The 27,559-nt window shown below is 38.1% G+C and overlaps 2 protein-coding genes across 2 annotated transcripts; one reads left to right on the forward strand and one right to left on the reverse strand.

Moving 5' to 3' along the window:
• Positions 1 to 867: 867 nt before the first annotated feature.
• acer2 (alkaline ceramidase 2) lies at positions 868 to 17,635 on the reverse strand. Its single transcript, XM_074629970.1, has 6 exons — positions 17,182 to 17,635; positions 16,687 to 16,801; positions 12,275 to 12,416; positions 11,640 to 11,777; positions 5,065 to 5,202; positions 868 to 3,708 (listed from the first exon to the last, which is right to left on the reverse strand). The coding sequence occupies exons 1-6, from the start codon at positions 17,293 to 17,295 to the stop codon at positions 3,522 to 3,524; spliced, it is 834 nt and encodes a 277-aa protein (XP_074486071.1). The 5' UTR covers positions 17,296 to 17,635; the 3' UTR covers positions 868 to 3,521.
• A 4,266-nt stretch (positions 17,636 to 21,901) lies between these two features.
• On the forward strand, positions 21,902 to 26,938 carry rps6 (ribosomal protein S6). Its single transcript, XM_074629976.1, has 6 exons — positions 21,902 to 22,026; positions 22,614 to 22,745; positions 24,168 to 24,378; positions 24,947 to 25,093; positions 26,141 to 26,298; positions 26,801 to 26,938. Exons 1-6 carry the CDS (start codon positions 22,021 to 22,023, stop codon positions 26,894 to 26,896), a joined length of 750 nt encoding a protein of 249 aa, XP_074486077.1. The 5' UTR covers positions 21,902 to 22,020; the 3' UTR covers positions 26,897 to 26,938.
• Positions 26,939 to 27,559: the final 621 nt, after the last annotated feature.

Genomic DNA, 27,559 nt, shown 5'->3' on the forward strand with positions numbered 1-27,559 from the left:
GAGACCAATGAGCGTCTTTTGTTGTCACAGGAGGCGGGACTTCCGGTAAAAGTTGAAAAGTGGCATAATGAAATTAAATTGATAAATAAATAAATAAATAAATTGTGCAACAAGCATTGTGAAATTCTTTTTCAAGACTGAAATACTTGAAAAAACAATTCTGGAATAAAATATGATCGGCAATAATGAATTTTGAAAATAAGCAGGATAAAATAACATTTCATAATATTGTCTGTTATTCATTGTCATTAATTCATATGATTTCGTAATGGTGTCGTTATTTATTTTAGTATTGACATTTTGACCTAAAGAGACCAAATTGTGACACATCACATATTTAATTTAAGTGGTGCTCAGCAGTGACTTCATCATGTTTGTCCATGTTCAAAATAAATAGAAAAAAACACCATATATTTTCTCAGGCTTACACTTTAACTAATCACTGTATGTGGTTTGTGTCTGTGAATTTCTTTCGGAGGGCAGTTGTTTTCGTCTTGTAGACCCTCTACTGTATGTCTAGACGTACAGTATATTTTAAAAATCTGTACATCTGAATGTCCAGTAAAATCTCAAAGAGACTGATCAGTCTGCTGTGGGGGACAGTGGTGGTCCTGTATATTAATTCAATCACACATTTCTAATTTTCTTATACTAAAAACTGAAGGTTGTTCTGGAGTGATCAGTGCTGAGAAAAAAACAATAAAGGAGATGTGGAAAAATTTCTCCCCCTGGTGGCAAAAAGTGTCATCTGAGTCATTGTGAGTCTCAGTCCAAAAACAGCTGAAAAATGTATAATTAACAATATTTTTAATGCATGTGTTATACCAACATATTGTATTTAATTTGTAAAATAAACACCAGAGATCATTTTGAGTATTGGCTTGGTTTATTGCATAAAATAAAAATATACTAATGTTCTAGTCTATTACAAATATTTGTTTACAAAACAGGATAAATTATGAAAATAAATATTTCTGTGCAGTTTGTCTGTATTGTCAATGCAGGCAGAGAAACACTGAGATTTATATACACATGTAAGTCCATAAAATGGACACAACTCATTGTTATGAGATCATAATCATACCTCATGCCAAGACAAATATCACGATGCAGAGGGCAGCATTTAACAGGCTGTCCTGTTCACACAAACACACTTTATCTGAGGGTGATTCATACATCAGATGTACGATTCAATATCATTTGCACAATTAAAGTATGCTAGGGCTACAACAGCTTTGTTCACATTGTCAATACTGTCCCCAAAGATTCTCCTGAAGATTAAATAAAATAAAAAAAAAAAACAGTTTGGCAATACAAAGGTAATATTCATGCAATATCAAAAACCATTCACCCTTCAATTTTGGCTGCACTTCACTTAGAAAAATATAAATTGTTTTGGATTTAACAAAATACTCACAAAAATACTAGTTTTTTATTTCTAAATAATGATCCTTCATTTGACCCTGCATGTATGTGCATGAGTTATTTTAGCAGTTTGAGCTCCCAGAAGCCTCTGCAGGAGGACGGGAGTGAAATAATTGAGGCAGTTTTCAAGAACAACATTTAACACAATGGTTTGTGGTGAAAAAGCTTTGGTGATCTTTGTTGGTTAGAGTTAGTGTTCAGCTTTTTCAACATACTTCCCTTTTATATTCTACATACAGAATTTCTATTCAGTTCTGCCAAATGAACAAGTTAGACTTGGTTTTAGGTCAGAAGTATGACTCATCTGTCCCACAATTTGACCTGCTATAACCTCATTTCCAATTGTTCTTAAAGATCCAGTGTGTAGGATCTAGCGGCATCTAGCAATGTGGTGAGGAGATTGCAACCAACTGAAGCCTCTCTCGTGCGCCAAGCGCGTTGGAGAGCTGCGGTGGCCGAGGCGAAAACGCGAATGGCGCTCTCTAGAGCCATTTAGAGCAGAGGCAGTGCGTAGAGTGTGTGTATGTGAGTGGTGAAGCAAGAGAGAGAGAGAGCGGCGGCGACGGCAGCGAGTAACGTTATCGACTCCGGCCCAAGCAGGAAAAGTTAACAGAGTTTGGTTTGTCCGTTCTGGGCTACTGTAGAAACATGGCGATGCAAAACGGCCGGCTCCTTGGAGAGGACCCGCTCCCTATGTAGATATAATCAGCTCATTCTAAGGTAACGAAAACACAATGATTCCTATTATCAGATTATACACTAAAGAAAAACATAAGTATTATTATTATTATATTCCATTTATGCCAACAGAGCCCCCTAAATGTTACACACTGGTCCTTTAACGCAATCAATACTCTGCATTTCCCCTTTGAAAGCAACACGTTCAGATGCATCACACAAGGACACCGTGTACCTTCATTTGCTTCTGTATCCTGTTTGATTAAGGCTTTTTGCACAGTTTTCATTAGTTGCGATAATAATTAGCATAAAGTCTAAAATACGGAGTCTGGAATAAATAACCCTGAAGAGAATGTTTAAGAGTTGAGACGTCTGGGTGAGAAAAAATCATTTGCCGTGAAAACTTTAGCTGTACATTAGGAAGCGAGGTTTTGAGCTACATACTTGTAATTACCATTGAAGTGTGCATTTAGCCAAAGGCTTTGAGAACCATTCTTCATTTTGTGCAAAATATGTAATTAATTCCTTAAATAGTCAATCATAGTTCAATACATTTTGATTTCACATTCGTTTTTTTTTTTTTTTTACTTTGGGTTTTTGGCCAATATCAAAGGGTACCTATTCAGTCAGTGAGTTATATGATTTTCCTCGGAAAATAACTAGTTATTTATTAGTTAGTTATTAACAAAATATATACAGGAGGAGAATATTAAACACATTTCTCATATACTATCTCCTAAACAATCACAATGGCATGCTGTAAGCAAAACATAGTACACCCATAACAGAAATAAACCTATTGTGTTTCTGGCGTATTAAATAAAGAACGCCCGTCCACAAAGAGGGCAGGTACAACAGCCTGAATGCATTTTAAACACATAAGGCTTTGTGTGAACAACACTTCTGTAACATCTTATGAACCAGCTTGGTGATTCATTGAGCATAGTTCGATCGGCTAAGCAATATCATATGAAGCTTTAATGCATTATGCATTAATCACAGTTAATGTATCCAGTGCTTTATTGTTCCTATTGGCCAGACTGCACCTATGAGATGCTATACTTAATGTTTATAAAGGCAATACAATGCTTTATAATGAGGTTTTCTGAGTTACTATAAAACATACAAAATCTTCTTTTTAAAGAAGCCTGAAATGTATAATACCAATACTGACATGATCTCATATGCAAAGCCTGAGAAGATGTTTGGAACACTGTAAAGGTTTCTTGGCTTCGATATTGTGTTGTTTATTCAGTCACCCTTCTTTCTAATTTGTTCACCTTTTGTTCTTTGACAGAGTTGCATAAAAGATAAATCCTCAAGTTTAGCCTCAATGTGCATCGCCTACATCACCCAGTCACAAGTAGCCACAAAGTCGCCATAGTTGTTTGGATACATCCTGCAGAGCAGCAGACGCCTTAAGTCACCTTGACAGCAGACTTCTTGTGGACGCAGAGAAAGCAAATGTATGGCACGCCGATGAAGGCCCACTTCTCGTTGGGCCAGAACATGATGACGGGTCCTCGCTCCGGGGCCTCGGTCGCCACGTCAAAGTAGGCGAAGCAAACGCAGCCCAAGTAGGAAGCCAGGCAAATGAGGATGTGCCTGTAAGAGCAAGATGAGTTTGAATGAACCAAGCTGCCTGAGAACTGGCTCACTAAATAATATATCCCAGAAGTCTACTGTGCTTTGTCAGGTCGCTTTTGTCTGCAATTTAAGTCTTTAAGGGGAGACACTGCAGGTGAATAGGGTAAAAAAATTTAACTAATGGATATGGCCATGAAACTTCCCCAGTTGATTAGTTACATTAAGACAATTGTTTTTTGTATTACAAGATTTCTGAAATTGTATGTTTAAATATGAAATGAGGCTTTATCTTGTCAAATATGTGCAAATTTGCATACAGTACATTTCTGAACACTAGATGAAGCCGGGTTCAAAATTATTGTTTCATTTTGTTGACATATTAGAGTCAAAGGTTTTTACAGAGGGGATTTCTTTTCATCACTCCATAAATCAGAAAATACTGTTCACAGCCAAAAGAAAATCAATTTTCGCCATGATTTAAGGAATAAAATGTTATATATATATATATATATATATATCAAGATATGAATGATTTCTGAACAAGTGGAGGTTTCTGGCTCAGAGTTTGAGAAAAAACTAATTTTGAGAAAACGGCATTCAAAGATGTGTATTTTAAAATTTCACACATTTTGACACGATAGGTGAATATGGTAAATATTTTTAACTAATAGATATCATCATGAAACTTCTCCAGTTAATTACGTACATTAAGACAATTCATTTTTGTATTACAAGTTTTCTGAAATGTTGCAAACATTAGTGAACAAATGCAAACTTTTAGTGAATTTAGGAGAAATCTACAGATGCAAATAGACAAAGTAGTCAATTAAACACCTAAATGTGTGTTTTGGATGTTTTCTTTCCACTAGTCAGAAAGAAGACGCGTTAATAGCCAAAATAGCCAAAAATCTCAAAATTGACCAGTGCATGAAAAACTATGTTTTTGCCTGTAGTGTCTCCCCAAACTCCTTTTCTTGCAGTGCAGTAAGATTATTTTTATTTGTTTTCAATGCAAATCACCCTGTTTTTGGTATTTTGTTGAAATTTAATTTAAATGCATTTAATTTCTTGTTTCATTTGTCTTAATTCTAGTGCAGCAGTCTCCCTTATTCTCTCATGTTTCAAGAGCCAGACCCTAATTTCTTGAAACAAGTTGAAATTTCTCTTTTTCACTTGTTTTAGATTTAAAGATTTAAAGATTTTTAAGACTTAATTATAGACAGAAATGACTTGATAAGACGGGGATTTTTGTAGTGTAACAGCATACGTCTTAATAATAATAATCTAACTTTTTATGTCTCAAGTATACATAGATTGTATAACCTTAATAATAGTCCAAACAATAAAACTCTTGCGAGTCGTCTTTGAGCTTACCAAGCGCAGTGCAAGTAGGGAAAGTTGACAGATGACCACATCTCACAGAATATCCTGTCACTGATCCAGCAGAGCAGAGCCAGCGCCCACCAGATCCCCGAGACCAGACCCAACTTGAACACACGTGGATTTTCACACCTGCGACGACCAAACAGAGCACAGAGAAATGTGTACAACTGGGAAAACACACCCAAATTCACACAAACACAAAGTTGTGACAGCTGAGATATAACCAAAAGCAGACTTGACATGCCTTACCTATGATGTTGTTCATTCATACATATTACCATTATAATCATCGAAGAGCATAACAGTACATACAGTACACTGTTTTTGTATATTTCCCATTTGATTTCATTCAGAGCAATGAGAAAGAAGCAATTTATGCAGGAAAAATTGCAATTAACTTGAAATAAGAAAATCCTTTAAACGATCTAATATGCAAAAATCACATTGCAGCTTTAACGGATTTTCTGGCCACTTCCTTGATGTACTTATCTATTGTTTGCCACTAATTGGCAGTGGAAACAAGCTGTAAAAACAAATCATCATCACCTTATAAAGCTGATATGGTGAACTTGTTAGCAAACAGTTGCCTCTTTACACATCTGGTAGACACTAAGCAACATTATCATCCTATTGGAGTCAAGTTTGTTTCCACCTGATGAATGTAAGTCCAATATTTACTCTCCTTTAATCTCTGTTTTTGGTCTCCAATATCTCCATTAGCTAATGTCTGACTCTTTAGCTGCTAAATGCTCCACTATGTTTACCAGCTAGCTGCTAACCCTGTCTGCTGTTTGGTGCTGGGCAGGTAGTGTACAGAAGGTTTTTAGAGATCTCTGCTACAGCTGAAAATGAGACTGGACCTAAACTTTATTATTATTATTAGTTGCGTGATGGAAAACCGACACAGTGAGCTGAAAGATGCTCAAACACTTTGTAGGGGGAACTGTAGGGGAACCTACTCAACAATTCATTACTGTGATATTATTTCCCCAGTAACGAACGAGTAGTGTACAGTAAGGGATTACAATTTACAAAACAGTAATACAGTTATTAATCCAAGTAACTCTGCGTTACCAGAACACAATTTGTTTTTTTGTGTCAGATAGGCTTATGTCGCGATGACGTGAACGCCCTTCACATCTTGTCGAGTTGAACTTTGGTGAACTTTCAGGCGAATATCTCCTCAGGTGCATGTATGACCGAGCCTTGAGGGAGACAAGGAGACAGGACTGGTTCTACGCGGGGGTGCAAAAGCGTGCATTGCACCCTCAGTTGAAATTTGAATAATAAATGCCAAGGTAGGTCTTTTAGGTGCATAGACTGTGTGGACAGAGACTAAATATTATTACTTTTTAAAGGAGTAATAAGTAAAGTGTAACTTATTACACTTCCTGACTAACTTGCTCAACACTGCAAACAATGTATAGAAACATAAACCACAGGATGTCCTCCACCAATAACACCAGTAACAGCTGATACAAATGGGAGAAAGATTTTTTTAAGTACATACAATTTAGTTGAAATAAAACTATAATTCAATATTTAAGATTTTAGTTGGAGTGGGAATTAAATATATAAATACTCTTTCTAGCCTGAGGCATGTTAATCCTCACAGAGGGCAGGCATTCATGGTCAAACAGGGTGTGGATGGGCTCTTTCAGAGTCTGGGCTTCAGTTCTGGTGGTGAACTAATCCCCTCGGCTGGTTCTGAGGTTCTGTAATGATTCGACTGTCTGTGTTGTCCATACCAGGATGTTAAATTGTAGGTTAGCACATTTATTTTTAGTGAAGGGGATTATCTTCTCTTTCTTTTGGGGAGCTGACAGAACTGTGATCCAAGTATTCTGGTCTCTGCATAAATATCTCCAAGTGGACACACCACTGACCTACAGAGACATGTGCTAATCCAGAGTGCCGCTGATAAAACTATTCTTAGTGTCCTCCTTAGACACCCCAGTTAAAGCCCTGCTGCTGCTGCTGCTGCTGCTGCTGCTGCTGCTGCTGCTGCTGCTGCTGCTGCTGCTGCTGCTGCTGCTGCTGCTGCTGCTGCTGCTGCTGCTGCTGCTGCTGGCGGAGGCAAACACTGCCAAAACAAAGACAGCTAGGGCAAGGAAGGCTGACTGTTGATGATGCAACTGTTTAGTCACTGGGACACAGTTTGTCACCTTCCCTTAAGACTGAGCGCTTGATGAAGTCGTCATACACTTTAACAAGCCTTAAGTTTGAGCTACTATTGTTTCAAGGAGAAAGGAATGTTGGGACGACACAAACAGTTTCCAGAAAGCACAAACAGCATGCATCACTCAGCTGCAGAGGCCATGGAAAATTTAAGTGGTAGTTTAAAGTGGAGGAGAAGCCATCACGTCTCTGTGTCAACGGAAAGAGAAGTAAAGACATTTTGCCTTTCTTAAGATCGCTTATGGAACTTTTTATGACTGGCTCGCTGTGCATTATCCTTGACTTATGACACGGCTTTGTTGAATACTCGATACGGATTGGTCAATCACAGTGTTCTACAGTCTGTTATTTCTTCATAGCGGACCGTTGCTATGTATAACAGACCGTTGCTATGGGCGCAGTTCTGATGTCAGACTCTGGAGGACCGTTTTTGTGTCAAAGTATTGATTTCTTAAGTAAGTAGCCATGTAATAAGCAAGATAATGTACAGCTAGCGGGTCATTGTTGTGAAATTAACCCTTTTAGTGGGACGCAAGACCCCTCCGCTCAGCATCAGGATCCACCTGTTGGGGTTTATTTCACAACAATGACCGGCTCGCTGTACATTATCCCTTATACCCTTATACCTGTCCGCTGTTTGGCGGTGGACAGGTAGCATGCAGTGGGTTTATCACATGGATGTATAAAGAGAACTGGATACAGTGTTGGAGGTGGGCTCCCATTCATTCCTATGAGAGTTGCTCAGTGGCGCACGATGCAAAAAAAGCTCCACTTCCGAGTGATAAAGTACCCAGATCTCCCAGCGATCTTCCGCATCCATTGGGCCCATAGAGCAGGCGCAGTAGCGTTTTCTTTAACCCCGCCTCCCAGCCCTCACTCCAGCCTCGGTCTAATTCACATGAACGGAGGAAGGGAAGTAACTCTGGATTCAGCTATTAGTGCTTTTTACAACTTTAAGGGCTATTCAAGTGTTCGTACTGAGAAGTTGAGTTACAGATGTCTCTTTCCCAATGTAAGTCTATGAGAAAGAGTTTTTTTGGGCTCAATGGCATCACGTGACACAGAAGTTGTAATTCTACCGTTTGGCAACTATGTCAAATTTGCTTCAAAGTCCGGCGCTCTTCCTGGGGTCTTGGTTTATCAGCGCTTCTTTTTGCTAAAACCAGCTGGCTGCTGCAGATAAAAAGACAGTTGATGAGGCGTGTCTCATAAATGTTAGTAAACATTAGATAGATATTTCTGTGTAACTAACACTAACCACCATGAGCTGCCAGTCATACCAGACTAAGGAAGGCTGTAGCAGCTAAAGGATTGTGTTATTGCTTCTTTCAAAAGTTACAGACTCCTTTTAAGTCAATTAATGAACCAAACTGGAAAACTGTCACTATGTTACATAATTGGGCCAGAAAGAAATGGTGTCACGGCTCCTCATCAGCAACCGGATGTACTAAAATAGATGGCCAATGATACGACTTCCCAGAGGGAAATAGGCCATTAAATTGTCATCAGTATTCTATTTTACTTCAAAGTGTTTTGATCGATTATATTCACATGTGAGCTGGACAGTACTAAGCCAGCTATGGGCTCAGTAACTGCCTTTACATACATACAGTACAACTCCCATACAGTAAGCCTACACCCCTTCCTGCTAACACACACTGACAAAACCATCACCTACACACAGCTGGATATCTGGAATAGTGTGTCTATCAGCTCAAACAGAAGCATGTAAGATAAGACACATGAAATGAAACAGGAGGAGACGTGAGCATCAGCGAGTGTGATGGAGAGTTTGAGTGTCGGAGACAAAGATAAGTGAAGGAAAGGCCAGTCTGTCTGTCTGGGGTGGAGCACTGCTGAGAGGCTTCGCTCACTCAAGGGAAAAGAGAGGAAGAGGCTCAGTAGGGTCAGTGAGGCAAAGGTCTGGAGGTCTTCTTGCATGGGTTTTAATGATATAAAGGCTTAGCTAGCATATTAGATGTCAATAATCTTAGACAATATGCAATAATATATATTTTGATCTTCAAAATAAGTCAAAACGTGTTTTTTTGTACAAAATAAGTTCTATTTGCAAATATGTTTGAATATGTTGACCAGACTTCTTTTTAGTGATTTCAAAGATATCAGAAATTAACTTGATGGGAAACAATGTTGTAATTAAAAAAATTAATGATGGCCAAAACTATGAAAATAAGCAGCCAGTTGTAATATGACAAAATGAGAAAATTTCCTTTTTAAAACCTGGGCAGATAAAGTTTATGGTATTTCAATATAGTCCAATGCCTGTTTGGAGGGCGTGCCCGTCTGGAACGGGCCGATTGCTTGGTCCCCAGAGGTGCTGCTTGCAGCGTTGTCAAGAACTGCGGTATGGCTGCCTGTACCCACCAAGTGTGAAGTTGATTGGGTGAACGGTTCTTGATAAGTGAAGGGCAGTCATACATACATAAACAGACAGAGATTCCTTCTTTTATCGTTAGATGATGTTGCTACTGCGCCACCTATTGGCCAAATGGCACCAAATTTGTCACAGTCACTCAAACATCATATCTGCACAAGTCCACCAAATGTGGTCACAATAGCACAAAGCGATCAGGAGATATGACATTTTTTGTAATATAAGCCCTGCCCACAGCATTTGAGCAAAGTTTGGGGGCCAGCTATGGCAAAACTGAATAAAACATAAAAAATCCCCCAAAAAAAACAACCTTTTTTTTAGCTTGGTCTAGAGCTGTTCTTTACCAAATTTGAGTAGCAGCAAAAAAAATTGAATTTGAAAACAATTCAAAACGGTTGTAAATCAGTACACAGACCCAAATGGACGTGGCTTATATAGATAGATTCGTCTGGACTCACAAAATCCAGGGAAAAAAATAATTTGGTTTCTCTTTTTATTTTAACCCCCTGAGATCGCTGCCGATCCTGACCGACTCTGGTTTTAGAGCTGGAGTGAAGCTACTGGTATCATATGAAACTAAAAAACCTGAAGAATCCATTGGTACCAACCATGTCATGTTAGCTTGTCGGGGAGAAGACTAAATAACGCTCCAAACTTACGCTAAACTTTGCCGAGGAAAAACTGCCATGGACATTTTCACAGGGGTCCCTTGACCTCTGACCTCAACATATGTGAATGAAAATGAGTTCTATCTGTTGTTTCAATTAAAAATAATACAGTCAATGGATCCACCCATTATCTTTGCAATGTGAAAATGAACTTCGCTCTCACATGCGCACAAACTCATCCTTCAGACAAAATCACTTTTGTTTGTTTTGTATGTACCTTAAGAATAACACTGCTATCATAGCACAAATATGACTTCTGGTATTATTGCTTCAACACTAATAGAATATTTGCAATGGATGTCCTATATATGGGACACGTTGTTCTTGTTCCAACTGGAAGTGACTGGAATAGAGGTCACCAGCTGTACTGTAAAAAAGGCAAACAACAACAAAATAGTTGTTTCTGAGGGCAAAGGTCCATCAGGCCGGGGCCCACAGGAACTATCTCCCACTTAGCAGAACAAAAACAAGCGGCCTCCGTAGATGACTGGCACTCGCAGTAATGTGAGGAATAACTAACAGGTTGAACAATGGATGACTTCAGGTTACAAGACCGACGGTGGTGAGTAAGGGATGTGGGAAACGGAAACAACAGAGCAGCTACACGTTGCTGTTACGGAGGGAAGCAATACACACACACAAACACACACACAAAAAAGGGCATGAGTGGCTAGTTGTGTGTTTTCAGGAACATTCTTGCACATCATAAGGTCCTATAATTAACTTGGAACAGACAACATGTCAGACAGTACAGAAGGCTAAAGGTGATATGTTAATGTACTGTAGACTGCAGAAACTACATCTTTAACTATTTAACATTACAGCAGCTGATTTCACTGACTAGACAACTTTGAACCACTGACATGCTCATTGATATCTGCTGCTGTATTAAAGTTCAAACTTAGCCTAGATATAACACACGTGTTTACTAGGTGGAGATTTACTTAGTGACTGAAATGCCATGGTACTAGTGCTGCCCTCTCTTAGTCGATTAGTTGACTAATCGGTCATTTTGGTCTTAGTCGACTAAGATTTCTTTAGTTGATTAGTCTTTTTTTATGCTTTTTCATGTAAATGACTTATTAACAAGAAACTTATGAGGACATCTCTGGTAAAACACCAGATTTAAAGTGGTGCTTAAGTGTGTTTTTTCTGTGGAGAAACTCAGATTCACAGATCTGTCATTTGAATCAACTAATCGAATAGTCGACAAAATTGTATGAGTGTTAGTCGAATAACACAGTCCTACATGATACATTATATGATGGTCCTGGATCAGGGCTGCATGTTCACCTGCAGTTCCTTAAAAAAACACTTTCACTAACCTTTTAAGCTCAGTAATAAGCAGCACGGTGCAGGGGATGCCCAGAGTCATCAGTGACAAAGAGTTGACGACAGGTTTAACAAAGGCCAGCCCAGTGGTGATCCCCGACAAGATGCCAATGACCACTTTGAACCTTGACCTGAATTTGAAAAGCAAAACAAGTCAGAACAACAGAAATTGCAGCAATTTTGCACTCTAAGAACAGTATTGTGAAATGTCTGACAGCTCTTTGCTGAAAGCACAATAACACAATAACACTCAGACAATAAACAAGAATCACTCAGCAACAAGGGGGTCATTTTTAACCACCAGCCTGAAGTGAAAGAGCAGCCATGACAGCTCTGTGACAATGGAAAGAGAAGTAAAAGACATGTGATGCAGTTTCTACTGGTGTCAGCTATCTCAGACAGGCCTATTATTAAACGGGGAGTCACAGCAGTGGGCACACATCATGTGACACAACATTGAGCTCCACTAATACTGTATGTCTACCTGAAATACGAGATAAAAGTGCCCTCTGCCTGGTTGTGAAATTGATTTAATGTGACGTGGTTTGTAAAATATGAATGTAACACAACCACTACTGCATCAGACACCTCCAGCTGTGTGTAGGCAAAGTTACACTAGTCAACATACCGGTCCCTCCTGAACATCCTGGGTAGGTATCTCTTGGGAAACCACATGGCGATGGCACACATAAGCACCCATAAGATGGCCAACTCATCCAGCATCTGGCCGAGGAAGCTGAGAGTGGCGTGAAAATATGTTGATCCGATTCCTGAAAGAAGGAGACACAGAAACACACACATGTTTGTCATCTGAAGTTAGTCAGCGTGTTAACGAGGCTGGATTATTGAGAGTGTGTCTCTTTATAAAACCTTTGATGTGTTCAGTGTTGGATTTCATTATGTCCATTTGAAAAGAAAGGAAAGTCAAAGAGATATATCAGTTAATCTGTGCTGGTACTCTTGTCTGTTTCTCCAAACTGGGTCAACCGTCATCTACTGCAGGTGATACACCTACTATAAATAAGTACCTCATACAACCCCACTTCAAAACATCCGGACTATCCCTTTAAAGAAACATTATAGTGACATTAAATGTTTTAGGCAGACAAGTGACTGGCTTCAGGGATGTCAGGGACAGGACTGTACACTGGAATAAACATGTTAATCACAAATAGTAACTTAAAAACCGGTGTTAATGTTACTGGGAGTTTTGAAATGTTGTGGAAGGATGGATCAGTCAGTGCCCCCTCGTTATCACGGTCCAACAGACCTTCTATTATCAGAAGAATCTGTTCTCATAACAACAGATTCCTACAGTTCAACGAACTTCTTATCCAAAAGGGACTGCTGCTCTCAGCCAGACGTTACTAATCATGTCAACCTGTCAGTGAACTCGTACATCATGGGCAGTCAAAACAAAACGTCTACTGAGACCGCCTCAACTTTCTCATGGAAATAAGAGTTGAAGCAATTATTTGATTAATGGATTAGTCGATCTACAGAAAATTAATCAGGAACTATTTCATTAATTGAACTGGAAATCGAATCAAATTGATTGTGTGTAGGATTCGGCGGCATCTAGTGGTGTGACTGCAGATTGCAACCAACTGAGTACCCCTCCGCTCACTCCTCCTTTTCCAAGACTGCAGTAACATACGTGCAAAACCGTGGTAACGCCGTTCACCTCGCTCAGAGGCCGTCCATACCATAATAACACTACTTTAGGAGCAACAGAAGTCAGACAGTAGCTGGCGGTACCACGGTTTTGCACTCTGCGGCTCACGTTACCGCAGTTTCACAAGCGTGTGGGAGAACTACGGTGGTTTTCAGGTTAACGTAGAAACGTGAAAGGCTCTCTCTAGTGTTTGGTTTGTCCGTTCTGGGCTACTGTAGAAACATGGAGGACTCCATGAAGGGGACCCGCTCCCTATGTCGATATGAAGGGCTCATTCTGAACTAACAAAAAACACAACAATTCTTAGTTTCAGGTGATTATACACTAATTAAGGGACACACTAACTAATTGATCCTAGAAATGTTACACACTGCTCCTTTAATTGGATTCAGCTGCTCAAATGTAAATATTAGCTGGTTTCTTCCGTCTTCTATGACGGTAAACTAAATATTTTTTTAGACTGTTAGTTGGGCAATACGAGACATTTTAAGATGTCACATGGGACTGGATTTGGAAATTGTGACCATCATTTTCCCCTGTTTTCTGACATTTTATAGACCAAATAATTAATCAAGACAAAAAAAATCTGCAGATTAACCAATAATTAAATTAGTCCAATACTGTATATGCACTGGTAGCAGGCAATGCAGTCATCCTAAACTATATGTACGACACATCTGAAGCCGAAACCAAATAGAAGCAGCTGAACGTTGCTTTGAAGCTAGAACCTATAGGGTTGTTTTTCTGCTCAGAGGTCAAAGGTCGTTCCAGCTACAGAGACGGTGGTAGACAGATGAAACCATGTAACCCCTCTCGTCAGCTGTGTGAGTTTTAACAGCCTCCAGATTCCTAATAATGGATGCAGTCAGAGCTAAAGGCCACATATATACAGTAAGCATTTGTGGTACGGAAGAAGAAATGTATGAATGAAAAAAAAGGAGGCTGCATTTATTGAGATCACTGGTTTGGAAGGCAGGTGTTGACACAGGAGATGAATACAAAGTTACACAGTCCAGCATGAGAATACATGACCCATAGTTCAAGGTCAGCATTCAACAGCTTCTCAGTTATCATCCCGTAAGGTCACCTCTCAGGAACATTGGGAGGCCTGTCAGGTTATCTTTGCTGACAGTGCAACCAGAGTGTTTTTGTAACAGCTGCAAGGCAAGAGAACAGTGCACTGTAATCTCTTTCAGACTGTGCTGTTGTTTACATACAGTAGCACCATTTACAACTGAAATACTGTGTCCAATCAAATGAAATCTTGGCAATAGGCTTATTCATCCTACCAATGAATAAGCCTAGTCATAATATAGTGTTTTTCTAAGGAGGGTGAAATAAATTCAGGACAACCTAAAGCTATAAATGAGGACAGCGACAGCTGAGGAAACCTACTTCCTAACTGTGCTGTTGTAGCAGTTTAAGAATGTGGGCCCCTACATACAACTCATACATGTTGTACAATGTGTAACTCGTGTACTTTGTGTATGTACTCACTCATTGTTTGTGCATTCTAGGGCTGCAATTACAGAATAATTTCACTATCTATTAATTTGCAGATAGATTTCTCAATAAATTGTACACTCTTTGGTTTATACTGTAAGAGAAAATACTTTAAAAATGCCTTTCACAACATCCAGAGCCCAAGTTCACACATTTTAATTGCTTGTTTTGTCTGACTAACAGTCCAAAAAAAACCAAAATATTCAGTTTATGAAAGCTGCAGTGGGTAGGATTGGAGCAAATATGATTTAAAAAGTTATTTTTATAAAACCGTCACTATATTCTGACAGTGGTGCGTGAGACAGGTAATCTGAAAAACACCATGTGTCTCTGTGTGCTCCGGTGCGCCTAATAGCATCTACAAGATTTCACAAACCGGAGGAAAACAACCAATCAGAGCCGAGCTGGAGCCTGCTGTCTCTGAGCAGCTGTCAATCACTTGCAAGCTCCGGTCAAACTAAGTAGCGCTGATTAAATATGAATCAATATTCTGTTACTGTAATGCCTATTTCTTGCCTCAAATGTTTTCAGAAACATCTTGTAATGTACTGTTTAGCTATAAAATGAGAAAGTTTGTGACCCGGCAGTTGAGAACAGCTGAGACAATATCAAGCACCGCCCACCAGGCGGAGCACAGCCAATAGGAACGCTCTCTCTCTCTGAAACGACCTGTGATTGGCCAAAGTCTTCCATCATGGGCTAGATTTCCTAAAGCCTGAAAACAGAGCCATGAGGAGGTGCAGCAGTCTAGTTTTCTCTCAGAGCACTTGAATTACAATATGCTGAAAGGTTATTATGGAATTTTTGCCCAATGATGCCAAAAACATTTTGCTTACTGCAGGTTTAATCTGTCTATTATTCACATTAATTGTTTCGTCAATAAAATGTAAAAAAAGAGGGAAAAATTACCAAATGTCCAACTAACAGTACACATCCCCAAAAATATTCACAGGAGATTATGAAATCCAGCAAATATTCACATTTGAGAAGCTGTAATCAGTGACTTTTGGCATAAAAAAATTACTTAAATAATAAATTGTCAAAATTGTTATTTTTCTGGCAGCTAATTTTTTCAGCAGCAGTGTATTTTCTTTTAAAAGATTATTATAGACCACACTCTAATAATCTTTTCATACAGCAGATATAAAGCATGTTTATATATTACATCAACTGACATAAACTCGGAAAAGAAAGTTTGGAAATTTGTGTTTGGTGGATTATTTCTCTGTTGTTACAATGCTAATTGGCATTGTACTTTACATGGTTGGAAAGCCTGTTTATTTACCTTCACAATGATGTCCAACTTGTAAGGATCATGCATTTGTGGGATGAGCAGCACAGCTGATTATGTGGGTAGCGCCGAAGAAAAATTTGCCAAAATGCTCTGCCAATGGTAAACAGTGGATTGGATGATTGAACTCTCTATCAGTAACAAGGAACAAACAAGACATATTGGCAATTTTGGGCGCTACCCACATAATCAGCTGTGCTGCTCATCCCACAAATGCATGATCCTTACAAGTTGGACATCACTGTAAAGGTAAATAAACAGGCTTTCCAACGATGTAAAATACAATGCCAGTTAGCATTGTTACAACAGAGAAATAATCCACCAAACACAAGTTTACGAACTTTTTCTCCCCAGTTTATATTACATCAACTGACATATATTAAAACACATGCCTGTCACTTTACAAAATGTTTAGATAATGTATATTGGATGTGCAGTACGCTTTGTTAGCTGATGGTAATTGAAGGTGAAATTAAGATGATGAAGGTTTCCCACAAAGCCGAACAGAAACATGAAAGGTTAAAAGGTCATCATCACACAGTCATTAATGGTCAGCCAGCCAACTACTTACCAACCACCACTAGTAGACTCCATATGAGGTAAATCCCACTGTTGAAATGTGTTGCATATTGGCGGAACAAGCACATTAATATGGGCGGCAAAACAAAAAACAAAATGTTGCTGATCTGAAATGATAAACAAAAAAAAAGGGGGAAAAAGCTATGAGCAAAAAAATATATAATATATCACAGTTGAACTGATCGATGCAGCTCAATGACGTCATGCTTTTCAGAAGAAGTTGATCAGTGCACCTTTAACAAAGTTAAAACAGCCACTGGAAATTAAGAAAAAACCTGATGCTAACTGTAAACAACATGAAGATAAATGAAAGTTACAGCTAGCTATGGAGAATAATAGTAAAAACTATAAGAAAGCAGTGCATATAGAAAGTAAAAATAGGCAGAAAAGCTGCAGTTTAGTTATCTAACTGTGACTGTACACATACAGCTGTTATGCAAAAAACACAAGATAGTACACTTCGTTAGCTAACGCTGGACAAACCGACCGTGTTGTAAAACTCAGCGATGCTGGGGTAAATTAGGTAATTGCCTTCACACCAGTCCACATCGGAGCTGCCAGCCTGCAACTGGTCCCAAAAAATGAGCTTAACGTTACTCATGTCTGGACTAGTCCCGTCCTGATGGACAGCAGACAACACTCAGAGAAAAAACAACCACTCTTTGAGGAAAATGTCCCTATCTCTCGGCTCGTTGTTCACACGTTAGATGTTAACGTTTTGAGACACCGACACGACAATGTGATAAGCTACAAAAGACGTCGCTGTGCTGCATTTTAAAGCCGCTGTCTGTCCTTCCACAAAGCCTCCTCCTGCTCGTCGTGACGCTCAGAGTCGGTAACTGTGTGTCTGTGTTGCATTGACAGCTGCTCGGTCTGCAGCCGAAGAGTGTTGAAGCGCAGCGAGAGGATTCACTCCGCTCTACTTCCTTCTTCCTCGGTGTGTCGTGACCACAGCGGCCTTCTTTATCTTCTTCTTCTTTGGTGTTTAATGGCGGTTGACAAACCAGTTTATGTGGAGCAGTAGATTGGCAGAATTTTTTTTTTTTTAATTAAATTAAATTAAATTAAAATTAAAATTAAAAAATCATAAATAAAAAAAAAAAAATTGAATTAAATTAAATTAAATTAAATTAAATTAAATTAAATTAAATTAAATTAAATTAAATTAAAATTAAAAAAACATAAAAATAAAAAAATTAAATTGAATTAAATTAAATTGAATTGAATTACATTAAATTAAATTAAATTAAATTAAATTGAATTGAATTGAATTACATTAAATTAAATTAAATTAAATTAAATTAAATTAAATTAAATTAAAATTAAAAAAACATAAAAATAAAAAATAAATAAATTAAATTAAATTAAATTAAATTGAATTACATTAAATTAAATTAAATTAAATTAATTTGAATTGAATTAAATTAAATTAAATTAAATTAAATTAAATTAAAATTAAAAATAAAAAAACATAAAAATAAAAATAAAATAATAAATTAAATTAAATTGAATTGAATTGAATTGAATTACATTAAATTAAATTAAATTAAATTAAATTAATTAATATTTTATTTTATCAAATAAAATAAAATAAAAATAAAATAAAAATTATTATTATTATTATTATTATTATTATTAATACCAATAATAATAATAATAATAATAATAACTAACTAAAATAAAATAATAATACTACTAATAATAATTAAATTCTATTAAATTATTATTATTGTTGTTTTTTGATAATTTGACTCGGTAGCAGTTAAGTTAGTTATATAAATTATATAAAGTAACTTGGTACACTTACTTAGGTACAATGGTGGAAGAAGTATTCAGATCTTTTAAAAGCAACAGTGTAAAAAAAAAAAGAGTACTGCATTCAAAATTTTACTTAAAATTCAAGATTCAAGATTCAAGCCCTTTATTGAAATTGTGTAGTTCAATGAAATCCGATTGTGACAATCCCATAGGTGCGAATGAAAAGATAATAAAATAAAAAAGAGATAGTGCAATATAAATATAAAAAATATAAAAGATAATACAATATAAAATATAAAAATACAATATGTATATGATGAGATGACAGTTTTGCCAGATTACAGTTTTGTCAGATTATTGCACAAAGTGTCCGTCAGATAATTATATAATTATTGCACAGAGTGATCAGCATATGTTATTGCACATATCAGTAACAGTAGATTTACAGTATTCACATTGCACAAAAGTGACACAAAATTGACCAACGTGTTATTGCACATGTCCGTAACAGTAGATTTACATTGCACGTGTTCAACTCAGACAGAGGAGATGTCAGAGTTCAGGAGGTTTATGGCAGTTGGGAAAAAGCTGTTTTTAAGTCTGTTTGTGCGTGTGCAGATTGATCTGAAGCGCCTGCTTATGTAAAAGTAGGGTACAAAAGTACAAGCATCAAAATATACTTAATCTATAACAATATATCCTAATGTATTAGTTGATTTTATATTAATAATCTAAATCTGCAAAGTAACTAAAGTTGTAGTGGAGTAGAAGTATAAAGTAGCATTAAATGGGAAAGAAAGCACAATAACCTCAAAATTGTACTTAAGTACAGTGCTTGAGTAAATATGCATTGCACCATTGCTTAGGTAGCCTACATGTGTGCTACTCTACTTGAGTATTTACATTTTATATACTTCTATTTTTGCACGTTTTACTCTTCTAGCCTACATTTATTTAGCAGGTCGGCTACTAGTTACTTTACAGATGAATATTATAAGACCCCACATGCTTTTTGTTTTACAGTAAATTAAGCTATACAACAGTATATGAAGGTAGTTAAGCTCCATCTCAACCAGCTACAACATTTAAATGCTGCATACATGTTTATGCATCAATAATGACATGAGACTTGTCATAACAGGAAAACCACAGTGTTACTAATAATATTAATGATGGCTTCTGTTCAAGTGTTCCAGTCAGCCGTGACAGTGTGAGCCAGCGTGCACAACACCAGGACTCTGAAACTGAATCATCTAAATGGCATTCAAGCATAATTTTTTTTAATTATTTTCAGAAGTGCTTTTCCTACTTTGACATGTCACTTCTTCTGGTATTGTGTGCATGCTGAATTCGTTAATTTCCTGTCATCCTTGAACTTTATAAAGACAAAATCCCCAAAGTCTGGTGAATCTGTAGGCCTATATTATCTTTAAACTCCTAGTGTTTAACTCTATGTCAATTAGGTTTTTAGATTGTATTTTATTTATCAATTTTAATATTTATTTATCTATTCTATCACGTCTGTTGCTCTTACTTAACTCTGTCTAGTGATTTTGGATTTGCTTTTCTTTTTTTGCAAATACATCTTTGTTTTTAAACTGTTGTCTTCATGTTGTTAAAGGGACTATTTGTAACTTTCAGAAATGCTTGTTAACAGCGACACCTGTGGCCTTGAAATCAACGAAAGTCAGCATCGAGCTCGCGCTTGCTCGCTCTAAATAGACATGAACGAGCGTCGCTCAAAACAGTGAGGCGACACACGTCAGCTAAAACCACAATATCACTCTATATTTCCGCTGCTTGGCAGTAATGTTAGCTGACCAGACAAAGGTCTCTCCATGAATCACTGCTGATACTGTGTTTGCTTCTCCTGCCTCAGCGCAGGCTCAGGCAGCGGGGCTCCTCAACGAGTTACATTATCGCCTCCCGACCACAGCCCGCAGCCGTAGATACACCGGTACCCGGTCGGTAACGAGACGACAACGTAACACGTGGAGGAGCCCCATCACTTCACAAGTCACGGAAAACCTCTGTTGGTCTGGAGGAGCTGCAGCATTTATTTCTGCACAAACGTCCACTGTGCATTCACTAGATATTCTCAGAGCTAAACTAACTCTTCTGCAGTGTGGAGTGAGCGCGCGTTCACGTCTAGAGGTGGCGCGCGTACGCGAGAACGCGCGCTCTGTCTGAGTGAAGGTAAGCAGGCAGCGGAGACGAGGCTCTGGCCACACGCGAGCGCGCATATGTGAACGCGCATGTGTGCCGACCCGCTACATTTATACGCTTAAAAAGTTACAAACAGTCCCTTTGATAAAGTTCATAGTTCAAGTTCAAGTGTTTTTTCACACCATAAAATGAGGAACTGTGTTCAGCTGCTGCTTTCATGCATGCTGAAGTGGCCTATGGAATGTATAATATCAGTGTGGTTAAATATGATTGTATATTTGAGCTGCTAAATACTAAAAGTGATGTGTAGCCTAATTTTGAAGACGATTTGTGGAGCATACAAAGGATTTTTCTCTGATTGGAGTGTGGGATGAATCACAGCTCCTTATGTACTCTCTGGCACCCTCTGGCTGAGACATGCAGTGACTCAATAATGCCCTCATTGTGTTAATGTTATATATACTTACATGGTCATAACCATTAATTAATACAGTTAATTAGTTAATGCAATTTGTTTATTTTGCTTTGAGTTTTAGGAAAGTTTTAGTCTAGACCTTTCCATCTCTTGTGTGAGGGGTTTTCTTCTCTTATAGTTTAGTATTTTACGTGCGAACGAAAAAAACAGACAAATAAATTATAAATAAATAAATGAATAAATAAATAGGGCCTACGTATTTTGTTCTAGGCTACTAATTAACCTATTAGTACATCAATCTTGGTATGTAATTGTTTTTTACATGAAACATACCTTTTAACTAATAAAGATAAATGAATAAAAAGAAAAAGACATATATGTTCATTTCATTTCAAAATTTATTTCGAACATGTAGAATACAAAAAAATAAAAGAAAAAATATAGAAAAAGAATGATCATACCAACAAGTGGAAACTTATTTAATCCGACCCCTTCTCCACAAATCAATTATTAATTATTAACCAGCTTCCTTATTGAGCCATACATATACTCTCATTTTCAACTATAATTATTACTATTTATAATTATTCTAACTATAATTATTACCTTTAATCTGTGTCATACAGAAATATAAATTAATTACTGATATAATTATCCTTATCAAAATATAAGGCAAAATATAAGACAAAATATAAATCCAGAATTCATTACTTATTTAACTTAATCATATTGACTATTTGTTATCTTTTCTTATATGCACAGATTATTATTTATAATATACAATATGCACATGTAATTCAACATGCAATATATACATACAGGCATTAGTTTCTGTTGTGTAATTTGCTTAATAACCTTCAGCTTGAGTCTGATTAGAAAAAGACAGCGAGCCAGTTATCGCGAGATCATATGAGGCCTATGTGAGACCTCGCAGCGGATATCCGGTCTCTTTTCCGTGGCGGACCGTCTTTGGGCCGGTTTAGCAAGATGAAGGTACCATGTTTAAACTAACTCTAAATCTCTGGAAACACATTTTATATAAAAAATACTAATGTACGATTGATGCTAAGAGTGTGAGCTTTAAAGCGGACTAGTTTGATGTAGCAGTCGCGGCTCAGACTCTTCAGATGAGTTTAGATTATGATGAGATGATCAGCGCTGACTGGTCTGTCTGCTGTTTGAAACATGGCACGCTGAGCGCAACGTGCACCAACCGTCGGTTTACTGCGATAAACACGTGTCAAAGTTGTGTAGCTTACGTTATATGAACCTACCGTGTTACCCGTTTGTAACGTTATCCGCTACACCGGTTGTATTAAAGCTAGTAGTGTCTACAAAGCTAACGTTATGTAGCCGACATAGAAGCTAACAGGCCTCCACAGTGAGCCACTGTGTCTCTGAAGTTAGGTAGATCGGTAGATAGATAGGTGTTTTTACCTTACTATCTGAACTTCTGCTTTACCTTCTTACATAGCTATGGTTACCTGCTGCACCTACCTGCATGAGGACTACCTGTGATGACCCATGTGGAGCTACATTAATTGTTCTAACAACTATATTGCAACTGTTTTTGTTTCCAGCTGAACATCTCATTCCCCGCTACTGGCTGCCAGAAGCTGATTGAAGTTGATGATGAGCGCAAGCTGAGGACTTTCTATGAGAAGCGTATGGCCACTGAGGTGCCTGCTGACCCTCTGGGAGATGAGTGGAAGGTAAAGTTAATGTGATCTGTTTGGGACATCATGGTGCAGAGTAGGGATGTCACGGTACCTGAAGTCTGGTAGTCGATACCAATACCGGTGAATTTACACGATTCTCGATACCAATTTGATACCACGGTAAAAAAACAATAAATCCCATGTAATTCAACACGCACACCTTTTATTAAAACATTTGAACATTATAAAAAACAGGCCTTTAAGTAATGAATAAAAAAACATTTAATAACATTGCCAAACAGAACAGTGGCATGAAGCTTTCAAGTATTTAAAACAAACAATGTTTTCTGGATGTCTGTTTTTGATGTGCTTTGCTAAATTTGAGGTATTTCCTCCTTTGTAAAGAAAAGTACGACGGCACCGTTACTGCACCGCATACTGTTTTTTGCGAATCTATTATTACAGCTTGTAAATCCGCCTCGAACGCAAAGTACTTCCATACCCGACTCTTGCTATTTGTTTTCGCAACGAGTTGAGGCGGAGGTGGCGCTGCAGCAGCTGCCATCTTTCACGTATCATGTTGTTGTTTTTTTCGTGCTGTTACGGCGTTCTTCTTCTTTCATTTCACAGCAGATGAGTACAAAAGTATCGGTTCTCGTGACATCCCTAGTGTTGAATGGATATTTCAGTTTGAATGGGGGGGGAAAGCGGGTTGTATAGTTCTCATACACAATGTGGCACACCAGTAGACCCTTTCTGACTGATCTGTAGTCATTAAGGGGGGACAGCGTGTTGCCAGAGTAACTGTGGAGCCGCTTACAGATACGACCAGGTCTAGAATCAGTGGATGGTTGAACTGCAATGCTCTCTCATTGTGTCTCGTGTACATTCGTGTCAGAATGACACAAACTGCTGCTGTTTTATAACCATGGCTGATTGAAACAGCATCGCTCTGTCAATTCCCTTGCATCCTCAAAGAAAACAACTACTAGTTAACTCAGCAACTTTTAACTCTTAATGTGGGCAAGAAAGTAATGTAAAACACTGTAAAATTAAGTCACAAGTTGTGAAAAGGTCACAGGCCTGGAGGAATGGTAAATGGACTGCAGTTATAGCCGTACAATGTGCTGGCTTGGCCATTAGAGTACTTGGGGTTCAGTGTCTTGCTCAAGGACGCTTTGATGTGTTTTTGTGGACAAGAAGCGTCGGGACAACCTGTTCTGCCGTCTTATCACAGAAGCCACAGCGTTTTAGCCACTTCATTATTAAAGGACAGTCGACTATCCACTTACAGTCTGAATTCTTGAAATGTTGCAGCCCTGTCTGTCAAAAAATAAGTGAAATTATAAATTTAAGTGGTTAAGTCTGCGATCTTCATGCATTTTGCAAACAATCTTTATACTATGACACATTGTGTACCAGTAACCCTAAATGGAAAAGCTTAGGAGTAACAACTTGTTTTCTGTACTTCTGCAGGGTTACGTGGTGCGCATCAGCGGAGGCAACGACAGGCAGGGCTTCCCCATGAAGCAGGGTGTGCTGACCCACGGCCGCGTGCGGCTGCTGCTCAGCAAGGGCCACTCCTGCTACCGTCCCCGCAGGACCGGTGAGCGCAAGCGCAAGTCTGTCCGTGGTTGCATCGTTGACGCCAATCTCAGCGTGCTCAACTTGGTCATCGTCAAGAAAGGTAATGTGTTCAATCTGGATACCGAAGCCAACTATTGACCAGTAAACCAACAGTTAAGTCTCGGTGGCTACACAGCACAGGCTTATTTGGAAATGTATCTTAATATCAGTTGAAAATTATGTTTATGGCACACCAGTAGACCCTTTCTGACTGATCTGTAGTCATTAAGGGGGGACAGCGTGTTGCCAGAGTAACTGTGGAGCCGCTTACCAGATACGACCAGGTCTAGAATCAGTGGATGGTTGAACTGCAATGCTCTCTCATTGTGTCTCGTGTACATTAACGTCAGAATGACACTAAGGATTTTATAATATGACAAAATGCAGCAGTGTGTTTTAGTTCTTTGATATTGCTCCAGTTTCCTGTTGATGCATAGTGAGCGTTGCTGTTTAATTGTGGCTTCAGGCAGCTATCTCTTTTCTCTGGAGAACTAAGCACTCTTAGTTTTTAAGTGATTGTTGAAAATTAAGCAAATACTTAAGCTGTAGGCAGTGCAATTTGTAAGTGAACTTGACTTTAATCAAGTTGATCGTTTTTACTCATCTCCTCGTCATCTGGTTATTCTCAGGCGAGAAGGAAATTCCCGGCCTGACCGACAGCACCGTCCCTCGTCGTCTTGGTCCCAAGAGGGCCAGCAAGATCCGCAAGCTCTTCAACCTGGCTAAGGAGGATGATGTGAGGCAGTATGTTGTGAGGAGACCCCTGACTAAAGAAGGTAAGACTAGAGCTAGTTTGTCAGTTTTCTTGTGTGTTTAAGTGTATTTGGGATGACTGAATGGTTTTGACTTCAATTGAAGCTTGAGGTCGTTAGCGTATGTGCCTAAAATATTAATTTTAAATACTTACCACAACGCACTGTGAAAAGGTAAATACAGCTTGGCTTTAAGGGTAATGTTGCTTTTTTTGTCTGAAAATGTTAACAGTTAGCTGGAACACTGGACAGTCGTAGGATAGGCTGTCACAGTTCAAATATTTTTAGTTATATATTGTTAGATAGTAATTGTTAATTTATTGGCATTTATTAAGTCCAAGTGTTTTGAATTTATTGTAAAATTCAAAATGCGACAATGTTAAAGGACCACTGTGGCTATTTTCAGTTTCTTCATTTTTGAAGTGTAATGGGTCTATACACACGTTGTCATTATTACACTTTACAGTGTTCTCTGCATCTTGTAATCCTCTTTTTTTGCGGATGAGCAGCAAGAAAAAGATATCTAGTCCCATGATTTAAGTATCTTTGCCAGATAAAACTTTTGAATCCAAGTACATTAACTTTGTTGCTGCTCCTCTGACTAAAGACAACTTCCCATCTTGCCTCAGTCATTCCAAATGAAAAATCTGAGATTTATAAAAACAAAACTGAACTTCTACCTAAACTCTGACTAGTGCATACTAACATTAAGTACTGAAACCTAAACAAATTTGTCTAATGCAAGCATTTACAGGCTCCTTCAGAACAGGTGTAATGTTTTATACAAGAATGTCGGTCTAAGGCGAGCTTCATCCTCACATTATTTGAAAGGTGTTTTACATTTTATGGTTGGGCAGTTTAAATCAACGTAAAAGCCTGTTCAAATTGCTGCCTCAATATCATTCACGTATAGCTGGCAAAAATGAACAAAGTCTGACACCAGCTATTGTTGGCAGTTCGTACTTCGTATTGGCACCTCGACTGCATCTATAAAACACTTCAAATGCTGGAGTAAAGGTGGTCAACGGTTGTCAATAACTGTAGTCAATAACTGTACTCCCTCTCTTTCAGGCAAGAAGCCCAGAACTAAGGCTCCCAGGATCCAGAGACTGGTGACACCCCGTGTGCTGCAGCACAAGCGCCGCCGCATCTCCCTCAAGAGACAGCGCACCCTGAAGAACAAGGAGGAGGCCTCTGAGTACGCCAAGCTGCTGGCCAAGAGGATGAAGGTAATGTGTCATTTTAAAGTGGCTCTTAGTTCTGGACATTTTCTTTATGCAATATTTAAAGAACTGAGCTGATCACGAAAACTTTGTAAGTGGTTTCAGATTATCATAAATGACTCAAATGTACATTTCAGATCATTTTCTAAGACTGATTTTTGTGGTGGTATATTTTCCCTAAAGTTTGAAGAGCAATTTTGTGGTAATTTATATTTGCCACGGGATTAAGCCAAGATAAATGCACCATACTTTGATGGAAACTTTTCAATTGTGGAGATAAAAATCCTTGACTTGGCAGTTAAAATGGAAGAATTTCCATAAGCAGTAAACCACTGCGTTGTCTGGAATCAGATTGTTAAGAGTTGGGAATAAATATGAAAACGTATAATGTTGAGGAATCCCGTTTGATTTTTACTGTGTGCTTTGGAGGAATACGTTTGTATGCAAATTGCTGCTTTTTGGATGTGTTGAAACATTTTTACTGACACACATTTGTTCCTGCTAACAGGAGGCCAAGGAGAAGCGCCAGGAACAGATCGCCAAGAGGCGTCGCCTTTCTTCTCTGAGAGCATCCACATCCAAGTCAGAGTCCAGCCAGAAGTGAAATCACAAACTCAAATAAAGACATGTTTTGCTGAAAAATCAACCTGTGTAATGTAATTGTTTTTCCAGTTCCATGAGATCATAGAATATTTTAAGTATGATTGCAGATTTGCCAGTTGAATTCTGGTAGGCAATCAACAGACTGAAATGAATGACAAGTCGATGTACTGTATGTCGGTGCCTAAACCCCTAGATATAATCAATTGGTTGATATCCAAGAGAAATGCACACCCTTAACTACTGTAAGAAAATGAAAGTTTTAAAATTGTGAATTAATTCATTGGTTTACTAAAATATCAGGCTTTTTAAAACAATGTTCTACTTGGCAGGCTGAAAACTCAAACCATTTTAAGAGGGAGGTCTGCAATCGTCACTAAGAAAACTGGTTTCTAAGGGTGCAACTATATTTTCATTGATTCATTTCTACATTAATCTATAAATAAGGGATGCCCAAAGCCCAAGATTACATCCTCCAATTTCCTGTTTTGTCCACTCAAGATTCAGTTTAATGTCAGGAGTAAAGAAACCAGAAAATAATCACATTTAAGGTGGAAATACAACTGACTTTTTCTTAAATTACTCAGATTATCAAAGTAGTTGCCTATTGATTTAATAAATCTGCCTAATTATGGCTCAACCATAGATACATTGGTTGACATAGGAG

This window comes from Sebastes fasciatus, chromosome 3 (genome assembly GCF_043250625.1).
Source record: "Sebastes fasciatus isolate fSebFas1 chromosome 3, fSebFas1.pri, whole genome shotgun sequence".
NCBI classification, from domain to species: domain Eukaryota; kingdom Metazoa; phylum Chordata; class Actinopteri; order Perciformes; family Sebastidae; genus Sebastes; species Sebastes fasciatus.

Coding starts and splice junctions, on each gene's coding strand:
- acer2 (XM_074629970.1), bottom strand. CDS start 17,295: ATGAGTAACGTTAAGCTCATTTTTTGGGACCAGTTGCAGGCTGGCAGC. Junction 16,802..17,181: donor TCGCTGAGTTTTACAACACG/GTCGGTTTGTCC, acceptor TTATCATTTCAG/ATCAGCAACATTTTGTTTTT. Junction 3,709..5,064: donor CCCTACTTGCACTGCGCTTG/GTAAGCTCAAAG, acceptor TTGCTCTTACAG/GCACATCCTCATTTGCCTGG.
- rps6 (XM_074629976.1), top strand. Junction 22,746..24,167: donor CTCTGGGAGATGAGTGGAAG/GTAAAGTTAATG, acceptor GTACTTCTGCAG/GGTTACGTGGTGCGCATCAG. Junction 24,379..24,946: donor CTTGGTCATCGTCAAGAAAG/GTAATGTGTTCA, acceptor GGTTATTCTCAG/GCGAGAAGGAAATTCCCGGC.